Source organism: Aptenodytes patagonicus, chromosome 1, assembly GCF_965638725.1.
Source record: "Aptenodytes patagonicus chromosome 1, bAptPat1.pri.cur, whole genome shotgun sequence".
Classification (NCBI taxonomy): Eukaryota; Metazoa; Chordata; class Aves; order Sphenisciformes; family Spheniscidae; genus Aptenodytes; species Aptenodytes patagonicus.
Genome location: NC_134949.1, coordinates 192641307 through 192660439, shown reverse-complemented (window position 1 = coordinate 192660439; position 19133 = coordinate 192641307). Strand labels below are relative to the sequence as shown.

At 40.4% G+C, this 19133-nt stretch overlaps 1 protein-coding gene across 4 annotated transcripts in view; it reads left to right on the top strand.

The window, feature by feature from the left end:
* The window catches only part of ELF1 (E74 like ETS transcription factor 1), a 92566-nt gene that overhangs the window by 60101 nt on the left and 13332 nt on the right, over positions 1-19133 (top strand). For 3 of the 4 annotated variants that reach the window (XM_076363242.1, XM_076363225.1, XM_076363234.1), the window contains exons 3-7: positions 1032-1206; positions 9013-9120; positions 9712-9876; positions 14736-14819; positions 17931-18123. In XM_076363242.1, coding sequence (XP_076219357.1) covers positions 1032-1206; positions 9013-9120; positions 9712-9876; positions 14736-14819; positions 17931-18123 — 725 coding nt within the window. The remainder of the gene's footprint in view (positions 1-1031; positions 1207-9012; positions 9121-9711; positions 9877-14735; positions 14820-17930; positions 18124-19133) is intronic. The other variant, XM_076363252.1, reaches the window with a different exon arrangement.

Genomic DNA, 19133 nt, shown 5'->3' with positions numbered 1-19133 from the left:
TGTGCTCTTCTGTGGAGGGTAAGACAAAATGTACATATGCTGGTTTTCTCAGAAGCAACGTTTTAGCAACTTTTTGGTTTGTTTTCTTGTTTTTAAGCTTGCCACATTCATAATGTGATTTATTTTTACAGTGAGAGAGCCTTAGAGTTACACTAGACTTTCTCTGAGCCTGCTTTCCTATCATCAGCTATGGCTTTCTTCCTGCAAATGACATTTCAAAAGACTCGCTTTGGAAAATACTGTGTCTGTAGTAAATGGTATTTTCTGAAAACCTCTTCCTGTTGAACGATTACCTTTTCAGAGAGTGTGCATTTTATTACTATTACCGGTCAGCTTGATTTCTGTTTTCCCAGCTGCCTCTTTTCTTTTGTATCTGATGCAAAATAACTATCGAGTCAGAAGGATGATGTCTGAAAGCCGACTTAGGAAGGAAAGCGGGGGGGAGTAATGTCAAGTGACTAAAGCCATAAGAATTAGAGAGGGAAAGTATTACGGCATGTATATCGAGCACTCCCTGTTACACCCCTTGTTCTTGTAGCAAGTGTTCCTTAAAATAGTGATCTTCAGCTAGTGTCTTGTGGGAAACTTGGTGCCTGTGAAAGCTTCATCCAGTCCTGACAGCTACAGGACTCCTCTGCCCCCAACTTGACGGGAAGAGCAAAAGATTAAGGTGCTTGCAGCAAGTTGCTTGCCCAGTATTATTGCCAGCGAAGTTTAGCATTTACTGTGCTGTGCTCCTCCTCTGTATTGTCAGCTTTTATGCTGCAAAATAGTGTCATGGGAGTCTGGTATTACCTACTGGACTAAAGTCAATATGTTAGATACTGCAGTGATATTCAGCCTCTGGCCCATAGTGGGACACGGCTGCTACTTGGTTTTATGTGCTAAAAATCATCTCGTTCTTTGGTACTCTTTCCTGACGGTGTAATATTCAAGTAATGTAGTATAGGACTCTTGACGAAATCAGTAAGTGGTTAGATTGGATGTAGTCTAACTACCGTTATTTTAATTTTCTTTTTTCTACCCCCCAGCTTGGTGATCCATCTATTTTCCCTGCTGTCATCGTGGAGCATGTTCCTAGCGCAGACCTCCTACACAACTACTCTGGCTTAACCTGTGTGGATGAACCCAGTGACATGATCACTGAGAGCTCTCTGGACGTTGCAGAAGAGCAAATCATAGAAGATGATGATATCACCCTCACAGGTTGGCAATAAAAACATTTCTGTGCCATGTTTTTGCACCGAGATGGCTGTGGCTAATGATGGAATAAGCTTAATGACAAAAAACAACAGGAAACAAAATTACAGTAGTGTTGAATGCTGTTAATTCTGTACAAGACAGAGAAAATAGCATTAATACCATTAGCAGGTGGCTTGCAATCCCAGCTGCACAGCTGATAATGGTGAAGAGTTTCATCCATCAACAGAGTTTAAGACAGAGTCCTGCTCAGAGTACCAACAAGATTTTTCTTTGCTCTTCATAGGATATGTTTGCTCTTATTTAATGGTTGGTACGTACCTAAGTAAACGTACATATCAAAAAGCAGGAATATGCAGCTTGAGTAGATGTACTGCTTTCAGCTTCCTGAGGGTATACAATTAGCCATAAAATGTTCACGTTAGTGTGACTTACTAGTGTAAGTATGCTCAGCATAGTATTCATTTTGGATCTCTAATAATGATTAACACCTAAAATACAGATATCCTGTGTAAATTCTGTTAGAAAAGGTAGCCCCAAAGAGAAAACAATTCTCAAGAGGAAAGCTCAAAGATAGGTCACATTTTTTAAAAAACAACCCCTCACTGAATGCATGCATTTGAAGCATTTTTGCAGAACAGGTCTGAAAGGTAGGGTAGACACTTCACAGAGTGAGGATGTGTTTCTGTGTCTTCTTTCAGCCACTAGGTTCCACACCTGGCCTGTCTCCAGGGCTAGAGACAGCTTGCTGGTTTCAATCATGCTTTTGACATTATTTCCAAAGGCACACTCTGATAAAATCTTTTACCACCAAAAGCAAAACAAAAACTCAACAAAACTTGACATGAGGAACAGTTCACAGAGTAAATTGACATGAGCTGTTCTCAGTAAATGGCTTTATCTGATAAATGTCTCCTTTTTTTTTTTTTTTTTAGTAGTGAATTATCTGTGAACAGACTGTGACCGTACAGATAAGTTAGCTGATTATTCAAGAAGGTTTTACGTGCTTAAACATTATTTCAAGTCGAGACCTCTTGCCAACTATTCACTTGCTATTCATATTAATTATTCACACTGCAACTGGCATTTCCTCAGTGTGTTACTTAATGCAGTTGTGTGAATTTTTCATAGCAGATCATTTTTATGAATCCATATTCACTGTAATATATTGTGTGTGAATTTTTACTTGCATGAGTAACTGTGAAACTCCACTTTTGTGAATGCTCTTGTTAACATTTTTTTTGTTGCTGGTCACATGAGAAGGGTTTGCAAATTGCTGCCAGTGACTGAAAATATGTAATCCTTGTAACCGATGGGCTCCAAGGGTTTCTGGGATACTTTGGAGGCAGACAAGTACGGTATTGTTCCCATCATCCATTGTAGTTCAAGCAATCTGGTTTTCTTTAAAGGCAAAGTCCTTAGAAAACCGGAGCTGCCACTTTGCAGAGATGATTGTTGTGAAGGAGACATTAACTAATTATCTGTTTCGCACTCTCCATCCTGCTAGCTACTGTGCCTGCTGTGGGTTTCCTTGGAAAGGAAAGTGCCTGGTTTTGCAGTGCTGGATGAGCCCAGGCCGGGCAGGGACCAGCACCGCTGCTGAAAGCTCAGGCTCAGGATGCAAGGCGGGCAGCACTGGCAGCTCAGCCCCCGGTTTCTGGCAGGGAGCCATCCTGCCTGACTCAAGTGGGGCAGAATTCGGGCGCCCAGGGGTGCGAAGGCACCCCACAGGAGGTGAGGAGAGGACATTGGGGAAGGAGCCCCTTGTCACCTCCCTGCCTGCTGCAGGCAAGCATTGGCTGTGGCCGCAGCTGCCCACTTGAACCGCGAGGCTGCCGTGGAAGAGATCCGGTTCAAGGACAGCTTGCTGTAGGCTGCCCCTGAAATGGGGCTAATCGTAACTGAAATTTCCCACCTACTCTGTTTTTCAGCTGCTTTTTTTTCCCTCCCTTCTTTGAAGTTCCTGTCTTGATTTTTTTATACGGGGTGTGTTTGGTCTCAACAGTGAAATGCATTGTTTTGTGCTTTGAAGTTTGTACCAGTCTTTTCAGTCATTTCCTTGTTATGCCTTTGAGAAAGGAATCAGACATTATAAAGACTGTACTAATTCCACGTTGAAGTATTCATAAGACTGACATTCACAGAAAAATGAAACTGAAACCACCATTATTTGTGACTAAACATTGCAGAGAAATGGCTGCTTAATATGCAGGATTTGTTTGGGTTTTTTTGAAGTTGCCAGTTTTTCAGTACTGTTTTATGACTGTCATATGTGAAGCTTCTCTTTTCTCCTAAACTAACAGAAATTAGCAGTAGGTGTCATGAAACTGAAGCAATTAGTTTTTAGGGATCTATCTGCAGAATGATGGACGCTGGTAGGTTTTTCCTTTATGCTTCAGCCCTTCAAAACCACAGCTATCACACATTGGTGATTACTTACCTGTAGTATAAATTATAACCTGCAGAAAACTAAGAACAGCATCTGTTTCATGTGAAACCCTGCTGAGAGATGGCTGACAACCAGCTTTTTAGTTACATTAATGCTCACACTTTAATTTTTTTTTATAATGAATAGGCAGACTTGTCTTACCACCCTCCTCTTTTCCAGGGAAAAGTACTTTTTAAACTGTGATGGCAATTTATGTGGTCAGTTTGTTGCCAGTATTATGGGACTTAAAATGATTAACCGTCATGTAGTAAAGGGTGATTAAGAAAATAAATTGGAGCATTTGGCTTTGAATGAAGTTTTATCTCTAAAGGGAATGTTGAATTGGTTTTTTTTCTCTGAAAAATACAGGGGATAATGTTTTGTGCAGAATAAATTCTAGGTCAACTTGCAAGATGGTACAATTTGCTACACTTTGTTTACCTTCTTAATGTGACTAATTATGGTTATAAGATGCATAGGAAGGAGGAACTAATTGGATAATGTAACTTCCCGAAAACTTTAAAAAAAAAATTTTTTTAAACTTTGCCATGGCTGGCCAGTTTAATTTAGAAAAATAATGGTTAATCAAACTCTGCCATGTTGCGATTCACCTGTTCTGGTGTTGTTTTGATGGGATCAGGGAAGCAGCTGCACTGAGACGGTTTATGGGGATGAGGGAGGAGGGACAGAAAATTTGCACTTAGATGCTCTGTGCCCTAGTCTGAATTGGGAGCATGGAAGTGTGCATTTTCATAGATTGATAACAGTGCTTAATAACCAGTTCAGAAGTTATTTTACAGCATTTTGAAGTTTGGTAGGATTTGGCTTGTACATTTGGTGAATCTAGCGTTCGTGGCACAAGCCAAGCTGGTCAGGTAGGAGAATGAAGGCAGAGAGATGTTAGGTGCTGCAGTCCCGCACAAACCCAGTGTCTTCGGTGATCATTTATGATGCTACAGAGAAATCCAAAGGAGTAGTTGGGTGGAAACTGAACTTCATAGTGTTAATCCGTGAGGATTTTGAGTTGATGAGATGCCAACTGTAAAAAAAACAGGTACGGTTTCAGTTACTTTGTAAAGGAATTGTTCACTGCTGCACGTAGCACCTGGTTAAAAACAGTGAGGGTTTTTTCATATAGCTTCCCAATGAGATTATTTTCCTTACAAATTTTAAAACCTTATTTAAAAAAGAAAATTAAGGGTGATGTGTAGGTCTCCTGAAATACCTGTGCTCTTAAACTCTGTTTCCCAGTGTCAGTTAACAATCAGCTCAGAGCTGATATTAAAAAGCAGTCACTTAAATTTAACAGCCAGTTATTCTGCAAAAGGGGGCTCTGTCCATGTTTAATGGATCTCTTTCTACTTTTAGCAACTTAAATTTCTTCCAATGTGATTTTGAGGCTCTGCGGTCCCTGTTTTTGTCTATAGTAAAACTAGTACTGAATTTAAACACAGCTGTGACTAGCACAGCCCTTATCTTGGCCCGGACAAGGACTCTCGTTGTCCACTCTCCGGAGCTGCTGGCCACCAGGGAAGCAACGGGAGCAGGACGGGATCGCTGAAAGCGGTGTAAAGCTTTCAGAAAAGACGCTAGGCAGGAGTAGGGAAGGCAGGACTTTGGACTGAGGTGGGGAGCTTCCAGCGCGAGGCATAGTTTCTTTCTCCACCAGGTGAGAAGAGCAGAAAGCTGTGTTTGGGCAGGCCTCGCGCTAACGGTGAGCGCTGATTCATAGCGAACCTGGACTCGCAGTAACTGGGCTGTAATTGGCAGGCAGATACTGGGGCTTACATTTGTGGCTTGCTCAGATAAACAAGAACTTGTAGAGTACCCTGGGAAAAAAATGAAGTTACTTTTGGGTGTGGTTTTCCCTCCTCCCCTCCCCCCCCTTTTTCTTTTTCCTCCCCCCTTCATCCCCTTTTTTTTCTTCCCCCCCTTTCCTTTTTCCTTCCCCCCTTTTTTCCTTTTTGCCTTCCCTCTTTTTTCTTTTTTCCTTTTTTCCTTCCCTCTTTTTTCCTTTTTTCCTTCCCTCTTTTTTCTTCCCCCCCCTCTTTCCCCTCTTTTTTTTTTAAAGTTTCTACCTATTTAAGATAACATTTGAAATCTGATGCTTCTCAGAAATTACCTCCCCCACCACCGTTCTTTCAGCTCTGACTTTGCCAAAGTGTAACAAACATGCTATTTTCATCCCAATTCTTAAATTTGTGACTGTATCATAACTGCCAGTGATTGGAATACCTTTCTGCAACATTAAGAGAAAAGCTAAAATAACAGACACCAACTTGCCTTTGGTAGTTGAGTTGGTTATCTCTGAGCACTGTCTCAAGTTAAGTAATGCAAATTAGCATCTTGCTGCTAGTAGGACAGAGAGGTAGTGTTCCATCTCCTCTGTGCGGTACCCCACACCTTGTTTGTGTTAGCTCTTGAGTTCTTGTAATTCAACTTGCTAACCCAGCAAAACCCAAAAAACTTCTTTTGAGCCATTTTATAAAACTAAATTGTCTCGCTGCATGATCAAAAAAGCATGAAGCCTGGCTTGTATTAAGTGACAGGAGTTTGGATCATGAACAAGGGGCAGAGATGGGAGGAAGAACCATAGCCCTTGGTTTTTTAGCAACAGGGAAACATTAATTCGGCTCAGACCACCTTGTGAAGTCATCATCTAAAGACAAGGCTTGAAGCGTGTTAGCAAGGGCATTAATGTGGTTAAGAAACTTATTTTTGCCATTCTGTGTCTGTGGATAGACAGATAGCTGGCACTCCTTACGTTTTTTGTGAGCATCAAATTATATTAATTTCTATGTTTATGTTATTTGTATGACTATTGTCAGTTCCTTTCATTAGTCTTGGATATGGATGGTTGATTTTTAGCCACATGGTGTAACAGTGATGGAAAGCTGGCAACCTCTGCCTCACCTGCCATTATTCAGGGTGAAGAATTGACTCTGCTCTGTCACCTCAGCACCTGAAAGCAAGTGGGAGGGTTTGTTCCTCGTACAGCTCTCTCCAGGGAAAGAGCAAACAGTGGCTGCTCCCTCCTCCCCACCTGCAGCACTGAGAACCACGGGGTACCACTGCTGGCTTTTAAATTGTATGTGACAGCGTAAACCAGCGCTGCTCAATGGCTTTGGCTGAGCTGGATCATGGCGGGTTACCTTCCCGTCCATTCAGACAATGTCAGAACTGCTGACAGCTATATTGGCAGTGCTGTGTGCCTGTGTTTAGGGTGACATCCTTACTGTGGTCTTTGTTATGCTGGTAGATGATATGGAAAGTTCCCATCCAGATAAAACTTAGAAGCAGAAGTGATCAAGTCAGCACTGCTGGGCCAAGCAGGGCATGCCTGCAGACTGCATGGGCTGCACTTGGTTCAGTCTCCTCCTCAGCTGGCCGGGCGTTCCCTAGGGATGCTCTTCGGCTCTTGGGGCTGAGACGCTCTGTGGCTGAGCTCCTGAGCCTGCAAGCTGCACAACAAAACTGTGAGCAGTTTGCTGCCCCGTCTCGCTCTATGGCTTCCTAAGCCAGGACCGCAGTTCATACTCACTACCTCCCCTTGTCTCTTTTCATGCTGTTCACCTCCCCAACTCCACGTTTCTCATTTCTTAAGCCTGTTTGAAGATGTCAGCTAGAAGGTACAGGTCCTGAACTGGCTGAATGTGCAAGATGAGGGGTGGAGGGGGCCCTGTAGACAACAGGGTGAGTTGCTGTGTGGGTCAGGGGTTCCCAACACCTGAATCTAATGTGTGTTGGCGTGAACCTCTGACACTTGGGGCATGGTAGGACTAAGGTCAAGAAAAAATCCAGAAGGTAAGGAGGCTTCTGAGCTCCACGAGCCTGTAAATCACAGCTAGATGGAGGAGGTAGGGCTGATGCGTGAATGTCTGCATTCATCTTTGCCCTCTCCTAATGATACGATTGCTGAAGCTGTAAAGATTTGGGGTAAAACTGGTTGATTGGTTGTTTGTTTTTTTAATTATGTGATTGTTTAGTGCTAGTGAGCTGGGTGCTTTGTTGTTACTGTGATTTTTTTTTTTTTTTTAAAGTATAGAAATTCTGCTTTCTGGCATAAACCTCTTGCTTTTATGTGAAGAAGAAATGTTCCAAGATCATTGTGTTGTGTTTTATGATGCATTTTTGCTTGCTCTGTCAGTTAGTCTCCTTTTTTTTTTTTTTTTTTTTTTTTTTTTTTTTTTGGTGACTGCTCCACCCAAAATTCCTGAAAGCTAAGTAAGGAGAGAGGGCTTGAAGCTGACTCATTACTGGGCTGAGAAAGTAATGGAGGTTCATTGGTGTCCTAGGGAGGGGAATATTAATGCAGACCTTTGTACCACTTTGATAGATGCAAGCGAATTCCCCAACGTGGCTTCAAATTCGTGGCAAAGGATAAGGAAGCCTAGCCCATGCATTTCCATCCAACAAAGAGTAATTTCTGAAAGAATGTGTTAAATAGTTCTAAAGGTTTACGGTACCAGGTACTGGAACTAACATCTAACTTGTTTGTCATGCTACAATTACTTTGAAAAAAATCCCCTGGTAAGATACTCCTCCAGTCAAACCAATATTATCTTCTCGAACAGCTGATATTTTGCAAATCTGCTTTAGGTATCAGGAAAGAAATGGTATTTTATTGGATTTTTTTGGTGTGTAGCTTCACATGACCTTAATTATTAATTAATGCTCAAGAGCTTTGGATTTGTCTAATGACCACCCTCATGAAACTGATGAGGGCTTGTCTAGTAGTCAAAATTTTTGAAAAGTTTGTCAGCCCTCTGTATTGCTTTTCGTGTTTTATGTTTGCTTTCCAGTGTGTTCCTGGAGCCTGTGCTGTTAGCCCTATGTATAATCCCCACAGATTTGAACGGTTTAGGATTCAGTTAAACCTTTAGATCATATGCTCTCTAATAGAAGCTGTGGAATATTTTCTTGTCTGTCCTCCAGGCTAAATGACAGGATATTTTTGGTGAGCATCTCTTGATTATGGAATTCACTTCCTTTGGACCACCATAAGAAGAAATCAGCAGGTTTTGGTTTTTTAAAGGATACTGTCTAGAATGTTGTTTGTGGTAGTAATATTTCTTAGGGTTGTTGTGTTTTACTGCATGTGCTTGATCAGCAAAGGGAGTGGTTAGAAAGATGAGGCAGAAACAAAGGGTTTGGGTTTGTTTTGGGTTTTTTAATACATACAATCTGAAAAATGTAGTGTATTAAATAAATGGCATGATTGCAGTGTGCATTTCCTTCCCAGATAACTTGTTACTACTCATCTAGTAGAAGACCGTGGTTACCGCTTTTTTTTTCCCTAGAAATGAAATAGGAATAAATATCATGTTAAGCTTTAAGTCCAGTTTGTAGCTTGTCAAGAATTAGTTATTTTCTCTTGCTTTTAGTTGAAGCATCTTGTCATAATGGAGATGAAACAATGGAGACAATTGAGGCTGCTGAAGCACTTCTCAATATGGACTCCCCTGGTCCTATGTTGGATGAAAAAAGAATAAGTAAGTTTTTTATGAAATTTGCCTTGTTTATTAATGAAATGAGGAGGGATACAGTGCAGCATGGTTGTGTGGAAGGGGTAAGATGATTTTGCTTCCAGGTAGACTTTATGTCCGTAGTTTGGATATCAGAAATCCAGTGGTGTATGCAATGAAAGATTTCATTGCCATGCCAGAGTTGAACATTGACAGGTAAGGAAAGAATCAAAAATTACAAAGGGAAGGTGTGAATGAAGCAAGGTTGTTTAGACGGCTGTGTTTTATTTGGCTGATAGAGGATGAGTTTGTTTATGTTGCCAAGATAAAAGAATATATGCTTACATCTGCAGATTGTCTCAAATATGAATAAAAATGCATGATCACCAAATAATTGTGCTTTTTTGGGGAGTGGGTTATGTCATTAAATTGTTGTATTTTAATACTGCTTCTGCTTGTGTAGAATGTTGTGGGTGGATATATTCCATTATGAACTGGTCTTCTGTCCCAGGAAGGCCTTAAGTGTCATAGTTTTATTTCATTCTGTGTTTTAAAATTTGCTGTAAAATGTAGCTTTTAAAAGTCCTTGTGGCTGTGTGGTTGTCCCTTTCCCTTAAGCAACTATGTTTGGCACAACTGAAGATGATGATATGGTGGCTCCTATTACACACGTGTCAGTCACGCTTGATGGGATCCCTGAGGTGGTGGAAGTTCACCAAGCCCCAGACCCTTACGCTGAATCACCAGAGACTCCAGAATTTGAACAACCAAAGAAGAAAAAAGGTAAGATGCTACTGGAGAACAGTGGTGCAGTGTAGGAGAGCAGTGGGTGGCATGCTCACCTCCCCTGTGGGTGTCTGGAACCATTCTGGGTGTCAGGTCAAAATAACTGAGTGGGCTTAGCTAGAAATACAGAGAAAGCGTTTTCTTACTGGGTAGTGTGAGCACAGATACTGGTGCTTAGATACTAATGATGTTGGAGAGGTAGCAATGATGGCTTATTCCACAGGAAACATGGATCTCTGCTTGTTCCTATTTATAGTTTCTTCTTCAGAGCAGAATTGCAATACAAGCTATAGAGCTTTTGTTACCATGAATGCTGAAGTACTTTAATTAGCTCCTATTTAGCTTCAAATAAAGATACTTGGTCCGTTCAGAATATGGGATGAGAATGTTTTTTTTTTTTTTCCCCCCTCTTCTTGAATATGAACGGTTTAAATCTTCTTTTTTTTCTAAAGAGCTGCATGCTATAGTAAGCATTAGTCCCATTTGCGGTAGATAAAATTTACACAGTGTCCATTGAGTGATGTTCCATTGGAGTCGGTGCCGTGCTAAAGAACAGTGAAGTTTATGTGGTGTTAGTCAGACCTTCTGCTCCTGTTTTCCCACCCTGCTTGAGCATGGACCCTATCAGAGGTCCTGAAGCTGATGTCTACAGTAGAAGAGAGTCATGGAGTGCAGGCAGATGTAAGGTGCTGTTGCAATGAATTTAAAAAAAAAAAGAATAAAACGAGAGTTATGTTTCTGGAACTAATCCTAGGACCGAACCAGCGCATTAGGACTTGGACAGGTTCCCCTGTGGAAAAAAAACCTTCCAGAACAGGACTCCTGCTACCCAGCAGTACTCCTGCTGAATGAGAGTGCATTTTTGCTGCTAATGCAACCATCATACTCCCAAATGTTGGGAGTCATTATCTGTGAGAGTGTACTGTCCTGTGAGAAACCTTGGGGAAGCCTCCTGAGCCCCATGTGTGTCACAAGGTCTGGTAGGGACGGGTGTGGGTCGGGAAGTCTCCGATTCCCGTAAGAAAGCTGAACTGAAACCGCTGTGGAGAGCTTTACCAGCAGCTGCCCCAAGAGTGCTGCGGGGGAAACTACCGTACTGTGCACACTACTGTGAGATAACCAACCGTAAGAGGATTTTAAACTGGTTTTATGGTTTTGTTCTTTTCTTTTCTTCTTCTTTTTAATGTTGGCTGCTATGTGGGTCAAAACAAGGAGCCGCTGTCTGCCAGACATTTAACCTCTTTGGCTTGATGCATTCATACCCTCTTTCGTGTTGTGCTTCTGCTTACTCCCACTCCTTCCTCCTCCCTAGCTGTAGGTTAGAAAACCAGTTGCTTCACAGCAAATGTGTGTGTTTGTTTTTGACAGTTACATTGGATAGAAAAAATACCAGAAAAGATGCATCAGCTTAGTGTTTCATTAACTGCAAGTTTTTGATGAAGTTGAGACTTCATGAGGTAGATGGTCTGGTCTGAGCGATGCTGAAGTGTTACTGCAAAATGTTATTAATTTTGTAGTGCATTTCAGGATGACGTGCAGTGTGTGGGTGGGGTTTTTTTGTTTTTGTTTGGTTTTTTTTAAGTGCAATCTGTTTCCCTTCCTTTGGTCAGTTTTGTGGCACGGCAAAGGACTACGGTCATTTTGCCCTATCCACACCACTCATGATTTTATAGACTTCCAGCATATATAACCCATCAGCTAAACTTGTAGGGTTGCATTGTGCAGAGCATTGCTAGCTAACTGAGCCAGAATGGCACTGCCAAGTAGAGCTCCTCCAAGAAAGTGTTCTCCAGAAGTGATGGGGTGATTTCACTTCCTTTCCTTGTGGGCCTTATTGCTGCAGCAGGAGAGCTGTATCCACCCATCTGCTCAACTCCAAAACTGTGTTTAGCATGATGTTTGTACTCATGAACATCTGAGCACTGAGGTGCCAAACTATGGATCAGAAGGACAGGAAAAACAAAGGGATGTCAGAGAAAGAAACTTGGAAATTTGCTATACTAGTACCTTCAGTCCCGTTTTTGCTATGGGAGGTATCTGGCAGTAGGTGGTCACATAAGTCATATACACATTATATTTTAGATATATACTGTTCATTATATTTTTACATACTTTTTTTTTTGTTTTTTTTTTAACAAAACCCACTGAAAACAGTGCAAGAAAATGTACTGAACTTTTTCTGGTGTGGTATAAAACGTTTAATCAGGATGAGCATCTCACTTTCTAAATATCACATTAATTTGTAGCATGAATTTCTAACCGGAAGTCTTTTTGCAACCATGCAAATAGGAAAGTGGAAATACCAATTATAAATTCAATTAGCTATACAAAATGACGGTAGCCCCAGATAAGTCTTAGCTCTTGCACATTCTTCATCCTTCCTCTTTGTAAAATTCTCTCCTAAAAAGGAATTTAGTCGTGTGCTCTGAAAGGTAACAAATTCATGCTCTATTGAAGCAAAGGAGGAAGCGTGCAAATGCTTAATGTGCTTTCAGAAATCATCTTCTTTTAAACAAAGGAAACATATCTTGTGTGTCTCTGTTAACTGTGTTTTTGATGGTATCAGTCAGCGCCTGGAGATTATAGCTCACAGTGTAGTCTAAAACCATCATCTTAAGTATCTCTGGCCCAGATATAGAGCAGTAACATCAACACCTTTCTGTAAACAAGTTTCACATTCTTCATTGATTTCTAATTTTGGATGGATTTCTGGTAGAGGATTGTCCATCTAGGATGTCTTGAAGTAGGCTAGGCTGAGGTAAGAGAGCCTAGAATTGCTGTAGCAAGTAGTATTCGTATTTAGTAGCCTAGCTTATCCCTAATCAGAAGTGCATAAATTATATGTGATTGGTACTTATGTTTCCTGAAGTTGACCAGTAGTAGTTCAGTCATGACCTAATTGAGCCCTCATCCACTTCATTTTCTTTTAAGACCTGATCTCATTTGGACACAAGGTAATTAATTACATCAAAATAACACTCCCCACTCCTTGATGGCATACACTTAAACCTGTACAAGAGGGAAAACGAGATGAACACCCAACAGGGTCTTCCCATGACACAACTCTAAGGGGAGAAGAGCACTCAGCCAAAGTTACCCTGGCGGACTTCTTGTGCAGTAGAAGCTGATCTACACAAGAGTGACTTCATCTAGATATTTTAGGGAAAACAGACATTTCTGCAACCAATAATGGTGAGTGGAACAAAGCTGCTAAAAAATGTACTCCAGTAGTTCTTTATCCCTTCATATGATGATATATGAAAAAAAAAATTGTAGGATTTCCTCCCTCCCATCTTCATTCAAATCAAGGAAGGCATTACCAGCCAAGATGATGGCTGAACTTTGTGTCCCATCCTCAGTCATGAATCCTGTCTGAACAGAAGCAAGAAAGTTAGAGGACTCCAGGCATTACTAGAGTTTCCTCACTGTAGCTCTCTCAACTAGCTAGCCATCCTCCCCCATGCCTTGTCAAAAAAAAAGAGAAAGAAAAAGGTGCAAAGGTGGACTTAGCAAGACTGCTAATATCAAAAGGTGAGTGTTCAAGCCAGTGTTTCTTATGACTTCTTTATAGATACCTGGAAGTCTAGAGAACAAAGCAGACTGTGCAGGCTGGCACTGAGCATTTTTTTTCAGAGCTAGTGAAAAACCCTCACTCTTACTCTGCAGCAGAGCCGTTTCCTTACTAAAGCAGCCCCTAAAAACAGAACCAAAAAGTGGAACGTCATAGTGTACGGGATTGCACAGGCCTATTGGTCTTGCCTCCGTAGAACATAAACTCTTTGGAAATGCAATAACTAGAGAAAAAGAAAAATACTTTTCTTTAGATCTTTAATTATGACAATAGGTTATTTGGACTAGAAGTATGTTTCTCTGAGTCCTGTGTCTGCTTGGTCTATTCTGCCTCTCAAAAGAGCAGAGGTAGTACGTGAATAATTTAGGTATTGTCAATGTCCTAAGGGGTCGCTGCAAAACCTGGTAAGAGGAATTTTTACTTCATAAGACAGTTCTGAAGGTTTCTGATTAATTACATTACCTGTAAAAGCTGACATTGCAGGGTATGAGAACTACTAAAGGAATAGGTTCAAGGTTGTATACTGAAAAATACTCCAGCATGACTTACATTTTTTTACTCCACTTACGTTTAGATAGTTGATTTTTCAACATTTTCAAATCAATGCTCTTCATACTTGTCATCGGTTCTAACTAGCTTCTTCCTTTCAGTCTTCCTCACCAGATAGAGCCACCATACTTACGACTTTAAAAACTGGTGATTTTTTCAGAGCCTGTTACTGGTTCTGCTGGTCTTAACAAGCAAACAAGTGACTTTCCTTTACCTGTAGCACTGTTGAGAAAGGTGTAAAAGACAATAGGACTGAAAAATGTCTTCTTCACATGACAGTATAGTTTCCTGCTGTCAGTGGAGACTTCCAATCTATTAAACAAGCAGACAATCTTGTTTTATCCGTAAGTTCCATTTTGGTGATGAGCGAACAAGATAGTGCTCTATATTTTATCTAGCTTTTCCTGTTTAAATTCTTGTCCACAGTTAATAGCTTATTCTTCTCATCTCTACTGTTTTAAGTGCTCTTAAAAGTATCTAAAAAGCCACAGAAGTTTCCAAGGTACGTGGACTTTGGAAAAGTGAGCATAACCTTTACCAGAAGTACCCTAAGAGCATAGGGGGTCCAATCCTGCTGTAGAAATTGAAGAAGTTCAGCACAGAACTGAGCTCCTAACTTGCTGGAAATTGAATCCTCTCTGAATTGGGGAAACAAATCTCTTCCCTTTTTAGGTCCTTGTTCTTTTTTATTTCCTTTTTTTAAGCTGCAGTTTGACTTGCTGGTGGTTTATTTCAGGGAAGAAGCCGAAACCGTCTCGTCCTGAATCCCCTACTACAACTCCAAACATATCAGTGAAAAAGAAAAACAAAGATGGAAAGGGTAAGTCAAAGAGTTGTCACTGAAGTTTTTAAAATAACATTGTTTCTGAGTGACCTGTAAAAAGAAAACATTTGTGATGTAAAAAGAAAATGTTCGCTAATTTTCTTGTGATGTAAAACCAGGTCTTATGCTCAGGGGTAGTTAACATCTCATCTTAAGGCAAGTAAAAAAATTAGTGCATGAGATTTCTTGGTGAAATACCCAGTTCCCGGGGGGAATAACGTATTTGTCACTTTAGTAGCAAGGGTTCTTGGGAACTCTTCAATCTCCCTCGGAGGCTGCTGTGTTTTGAGTGAAGTCCTGGGGAGTGCTTTGCATTGTATTAGGGTTTCTTGGGCTGTGGTTATTTTGACAGATGATCTTTGAAAACATTTTCCATCTGTGTGTGTCTAATTCTGCATGAGGAGCTAATCAAGGCTGCCAGTTGGCAGCAGGAAGTACCAAGCCCTAAATTTTGAGGGAAGCTATAACGCAGCTTGAAGACTTGGGCAGAAAACTTGCGTTTTTGATACTTCTCTCATTCCTCCTGTGTTTAAAGGGAAGAAAGAAAAGAAATACCACATAACTGATACAATAAATCATTTCCTCCAGACTGAACTGTTCAGTAGTGCCTGTCAGTTTTGTCAACAGCTCGGTTGCTTTGCTGTTGGGTCCAGCACCCGCACCCATTCCCCGGGCTGGTGTTTGAATGGCAGCCTGATGTCCCGGCCCCCACCAAGTTCTGCTGTGCTCAGCGGGAGCTGGAAATGAGCCTCCCCTGTGTCACCACAAGTGCCTGCATGCACGCCTGGGGACTGATGTGCTTGCATGCTGTGCAATACTTGCCAGGACAGAAGCCAGCCAAACCTGGAAGGTGGTGGCATAAGAATGTCAGACTGTCTTGAAATCAGAAAAATCGCTACACTGACAAATGAGTATGTTTTTTTTTTTCTTTTGAAGAGGGATTTTCTGCAGTAACAGGAAATAAAGACTTGTTTGCAAGCAATAAATATTTAACAGGTTAATGCCAGCAATTTTGAGTATGCATTGTTGCTGCTTTTTTTTTTTTAATTAAAACCTGATTTTTAAGTAAAAATGAAAGAGAAGTATCAGAGGAACCTCTAGGTAGTGCGCAAATGAAATAATAGAAAATATTAAAGCAGGTAGTCACAAAATTAAAAGGCAGAAGAGTCTACTGTTTCTAGCAATGATAGCAAGGATACAGCATATTTCACATTTGTCCTTTGTTACAAAATTGCTAATTCAGAAGGAATTAAAAAGGAGCGAGTTGACTGAAACCACGGCCTGTTATGAAAAAAGCTACCACAAAAGCATTTGTTTAGCATTTTGAAGAACACAGAATTGAAGTAAAAGGGGTATTAATATAACCGGCCATGGCAGGGAAGCAGCTAGAAAATTATGAGAGTTGCCTGGCTCTCAGTATCCACAATGTTTCCCTAAGGAGAACATGTATGCTAAAATACCAAGCCCTCCATATAATTATTTGATGTGATGCATGGAGAAAACTGAGTTTTCTACATATGTCATCTTCTACTGTGACTCAGAGGAGGTTAAAAATTCTGCCTGTGAGTAAAGCAGACGGTTTTCGCAGACAGTCCTCTTCACAGTGATTTTCAGTGGCTAAACAGTGACAAATTTTCAGACTGCCTTGATGCCACTGAGCATTTTTAGTCTAGACTACAACAAAAGCACCCTGGATTAAATCGTAAGTGGCTGGGAATGCTCTCACTCCTGGCTGACGTTGTGTCTTGCCTAAGCAGTCTTAACCTTTGCCTTCGGGGTATCCGAAGGCAAACAGGCTGACCGTTTCATGTTAGCTGGGAGACATTTGTTGCAAAGGCAGTGGTTTTTTTCTAGGGATGCTCACTTTTCAAGTTTCCACCTGCCAAAGGAGCTGTTAACATTTTGTACTGCCAGTGCTGATGACTTTGCTGAATATTTGTGAAATACAGATTATAGTACAGTAGTATGGGAGCTTTAATTTGTAAGACACCTCCTCTTGTTGAAAAAAGTTCAGAGTGGTGGTTATTAAAGTTGAAAAAAGTGCCGGGTTAAATTGAAGCTAACAAAATAGATCCTGTCACCTTCTGATGCACTGGGCATCATTTTTTGTGAAACTTAAGAAATCTGCACATGTTGTCCTTGCTGTGTTTTTGCACAGCTACTTGTGGGAGGTGATACTTTCATACAAGAAGTTTTTTCTTCCTTTCTCAGACTAACAACAGATCACTAAGAAGCTTATGTGCAGCTTCAGGTGTCCAAAAGAACATCAGACACCAAAAGCCTTAAAAAAAGCAGGAAAAAGGGTCTCATTAGTTATATGTGTTTAGACTCCTTAAATGTGCTTTCGGAAAAAAACAATATGCAAATTTTGTAGTAGTTATAAGTATTCACAATCTGTGATTTTAATACTGTTTCTTTATATGTGGTAAACACCGAACAGATGTGATGGATTTCCATATATAGGTGTTTGTGCCTGCTTGTTTGTAAAATGAAATTTGAAAGTTGTCTAGCAGCAAGTCCAAGCGCTCACTGGATTAAAAAAAAAAAAAAATCTTTTTCTGAACTTTATTCTTGAAGGTTTGCCTACCTCAGCATATGCCACTGATTGCCCCATATAAATCTAATTGTTAAAAGTAAGGATTTTATTTAGCCTTTTAAAGGATTATAACACTCACCTCAATTCAGCAAAGTATTTAAGCAAGGGCTTAATTTCCAGCATTTTCAGAGGATGGACCTGAACATGTTCCTAATTGAGGTAAAGCAATAGGGACTGCTTCTGTAACTGGATTAGGCAGGAGGGAAGTGTGCACATAGGTGACTAATGGTATCTAATGGTGGTGGTTGGAACGGGGTGACTGTAGGTTGACTGGTACCTGACTCTGTACGTTACAGACAACGGCTAGGGTGTTTGGGCACCCAGATTGTAATAACTAACAAGAATCCCTTCCTTTGCTTTTCCATCACTATTTCCTAGTCTTGATGATTTATTACAGTGTATTCATAAAGATACCAGCTTCTTAATTTTTACATTATTTACATCATTGATAAAATATGGTCAACTAATATTTTTTTCTTTTTTTTCTGTGTCCTGAAATACTTTTATCTTAGGAAATACAATTTATCTCTGGGAGTTCTTACTAGCACTGCTCCAGGACAAAGCTACGTGTCCTAAATATATCAAATGGACTCAAAGAGAGAAGGGCATTTTCAAACTGGTAGATTCCAAGGCTGTGTCCAGGTTGTGGGGAAAACACAAAAACAAACCTGACATGAATTACGAAACAATGGGTAGAGCTCTCAGGTATGTGCATTTTTAATAATAGACTGTTTCTGTTGCCTTAGTGTTTGCATGCATTAAATGCCTCATCTAATTTGTGTAACAACAGAAAAGAGTTAGTATTCTGTCCATTTGGGAAATGAAGAAGTTATTTTGGCAAAATAAATAAGCTAACTAAAAGTAACCCTTACTAACCTCAACCCCAAATCAGTCACCTTCAGTCTCAGCTCAGACATCTTCAGTGCTGCTGCAAAAACTGCATCTTCACAGTCAGCCACAGACAAAGTAAGAGACTGAAGATTTCAAGTGGGGCAAGCCTTTTACATAAAATTCGAATCTCTTTTCTCCAAAAAATCCTCAGTTCAGGTGTACTAATGAAATTATTTCTACTTGGTGCAAATGATCCCGTTTCCAGTGGAAGATACAGTTTTAGAATTTAGGTCTGGTTGTGCTTCTCTAAACTTGAATATACAGACAGTTTTAGAACATCTTCTCATATGCTTCTGCCTGTCAGGCTGGGATTTTTCTCATCCATAAAAGACTGTGCAAAATAAGCAGACATCCATGAAGATTCAATCTTACCTGCTGATTGATAATTGTCCAACTGAGCAGCTATGCATTTCTTTTCATTTCCCGTCACCCCTCACCTTGGTGTGCATGATTTCAAATTGTCATATTAATTTGTAAATATAACAGAAGTAGTGCTCTCCTGTCCTATTCCCTTTGCTTTGCTGTAGCTAAAATGTCTGCCTGTGCTCACTGATGAATAAGCGTGAATTCAGGTAACTGAAAGAACTGTATGAGTCAAGAGGAGAATTACAAGTTTCATGCAACTTTTAAAGAGTATGAGTTGATAGCAGAGCTGCCAAATCACGGAGTTCTTCTCTTTCTCCTCAGAGTTATCTGAGGTTTAAATTAAAAGGTGACAGGAAATACCAGTAAAAGAAAGTTGTTTGAGGAAAAAATACGCTATTAAATTGGCCACTCCTTTATAATGAAGAAACTAGGCACTTAAAATATTGTTTACTTGTTAC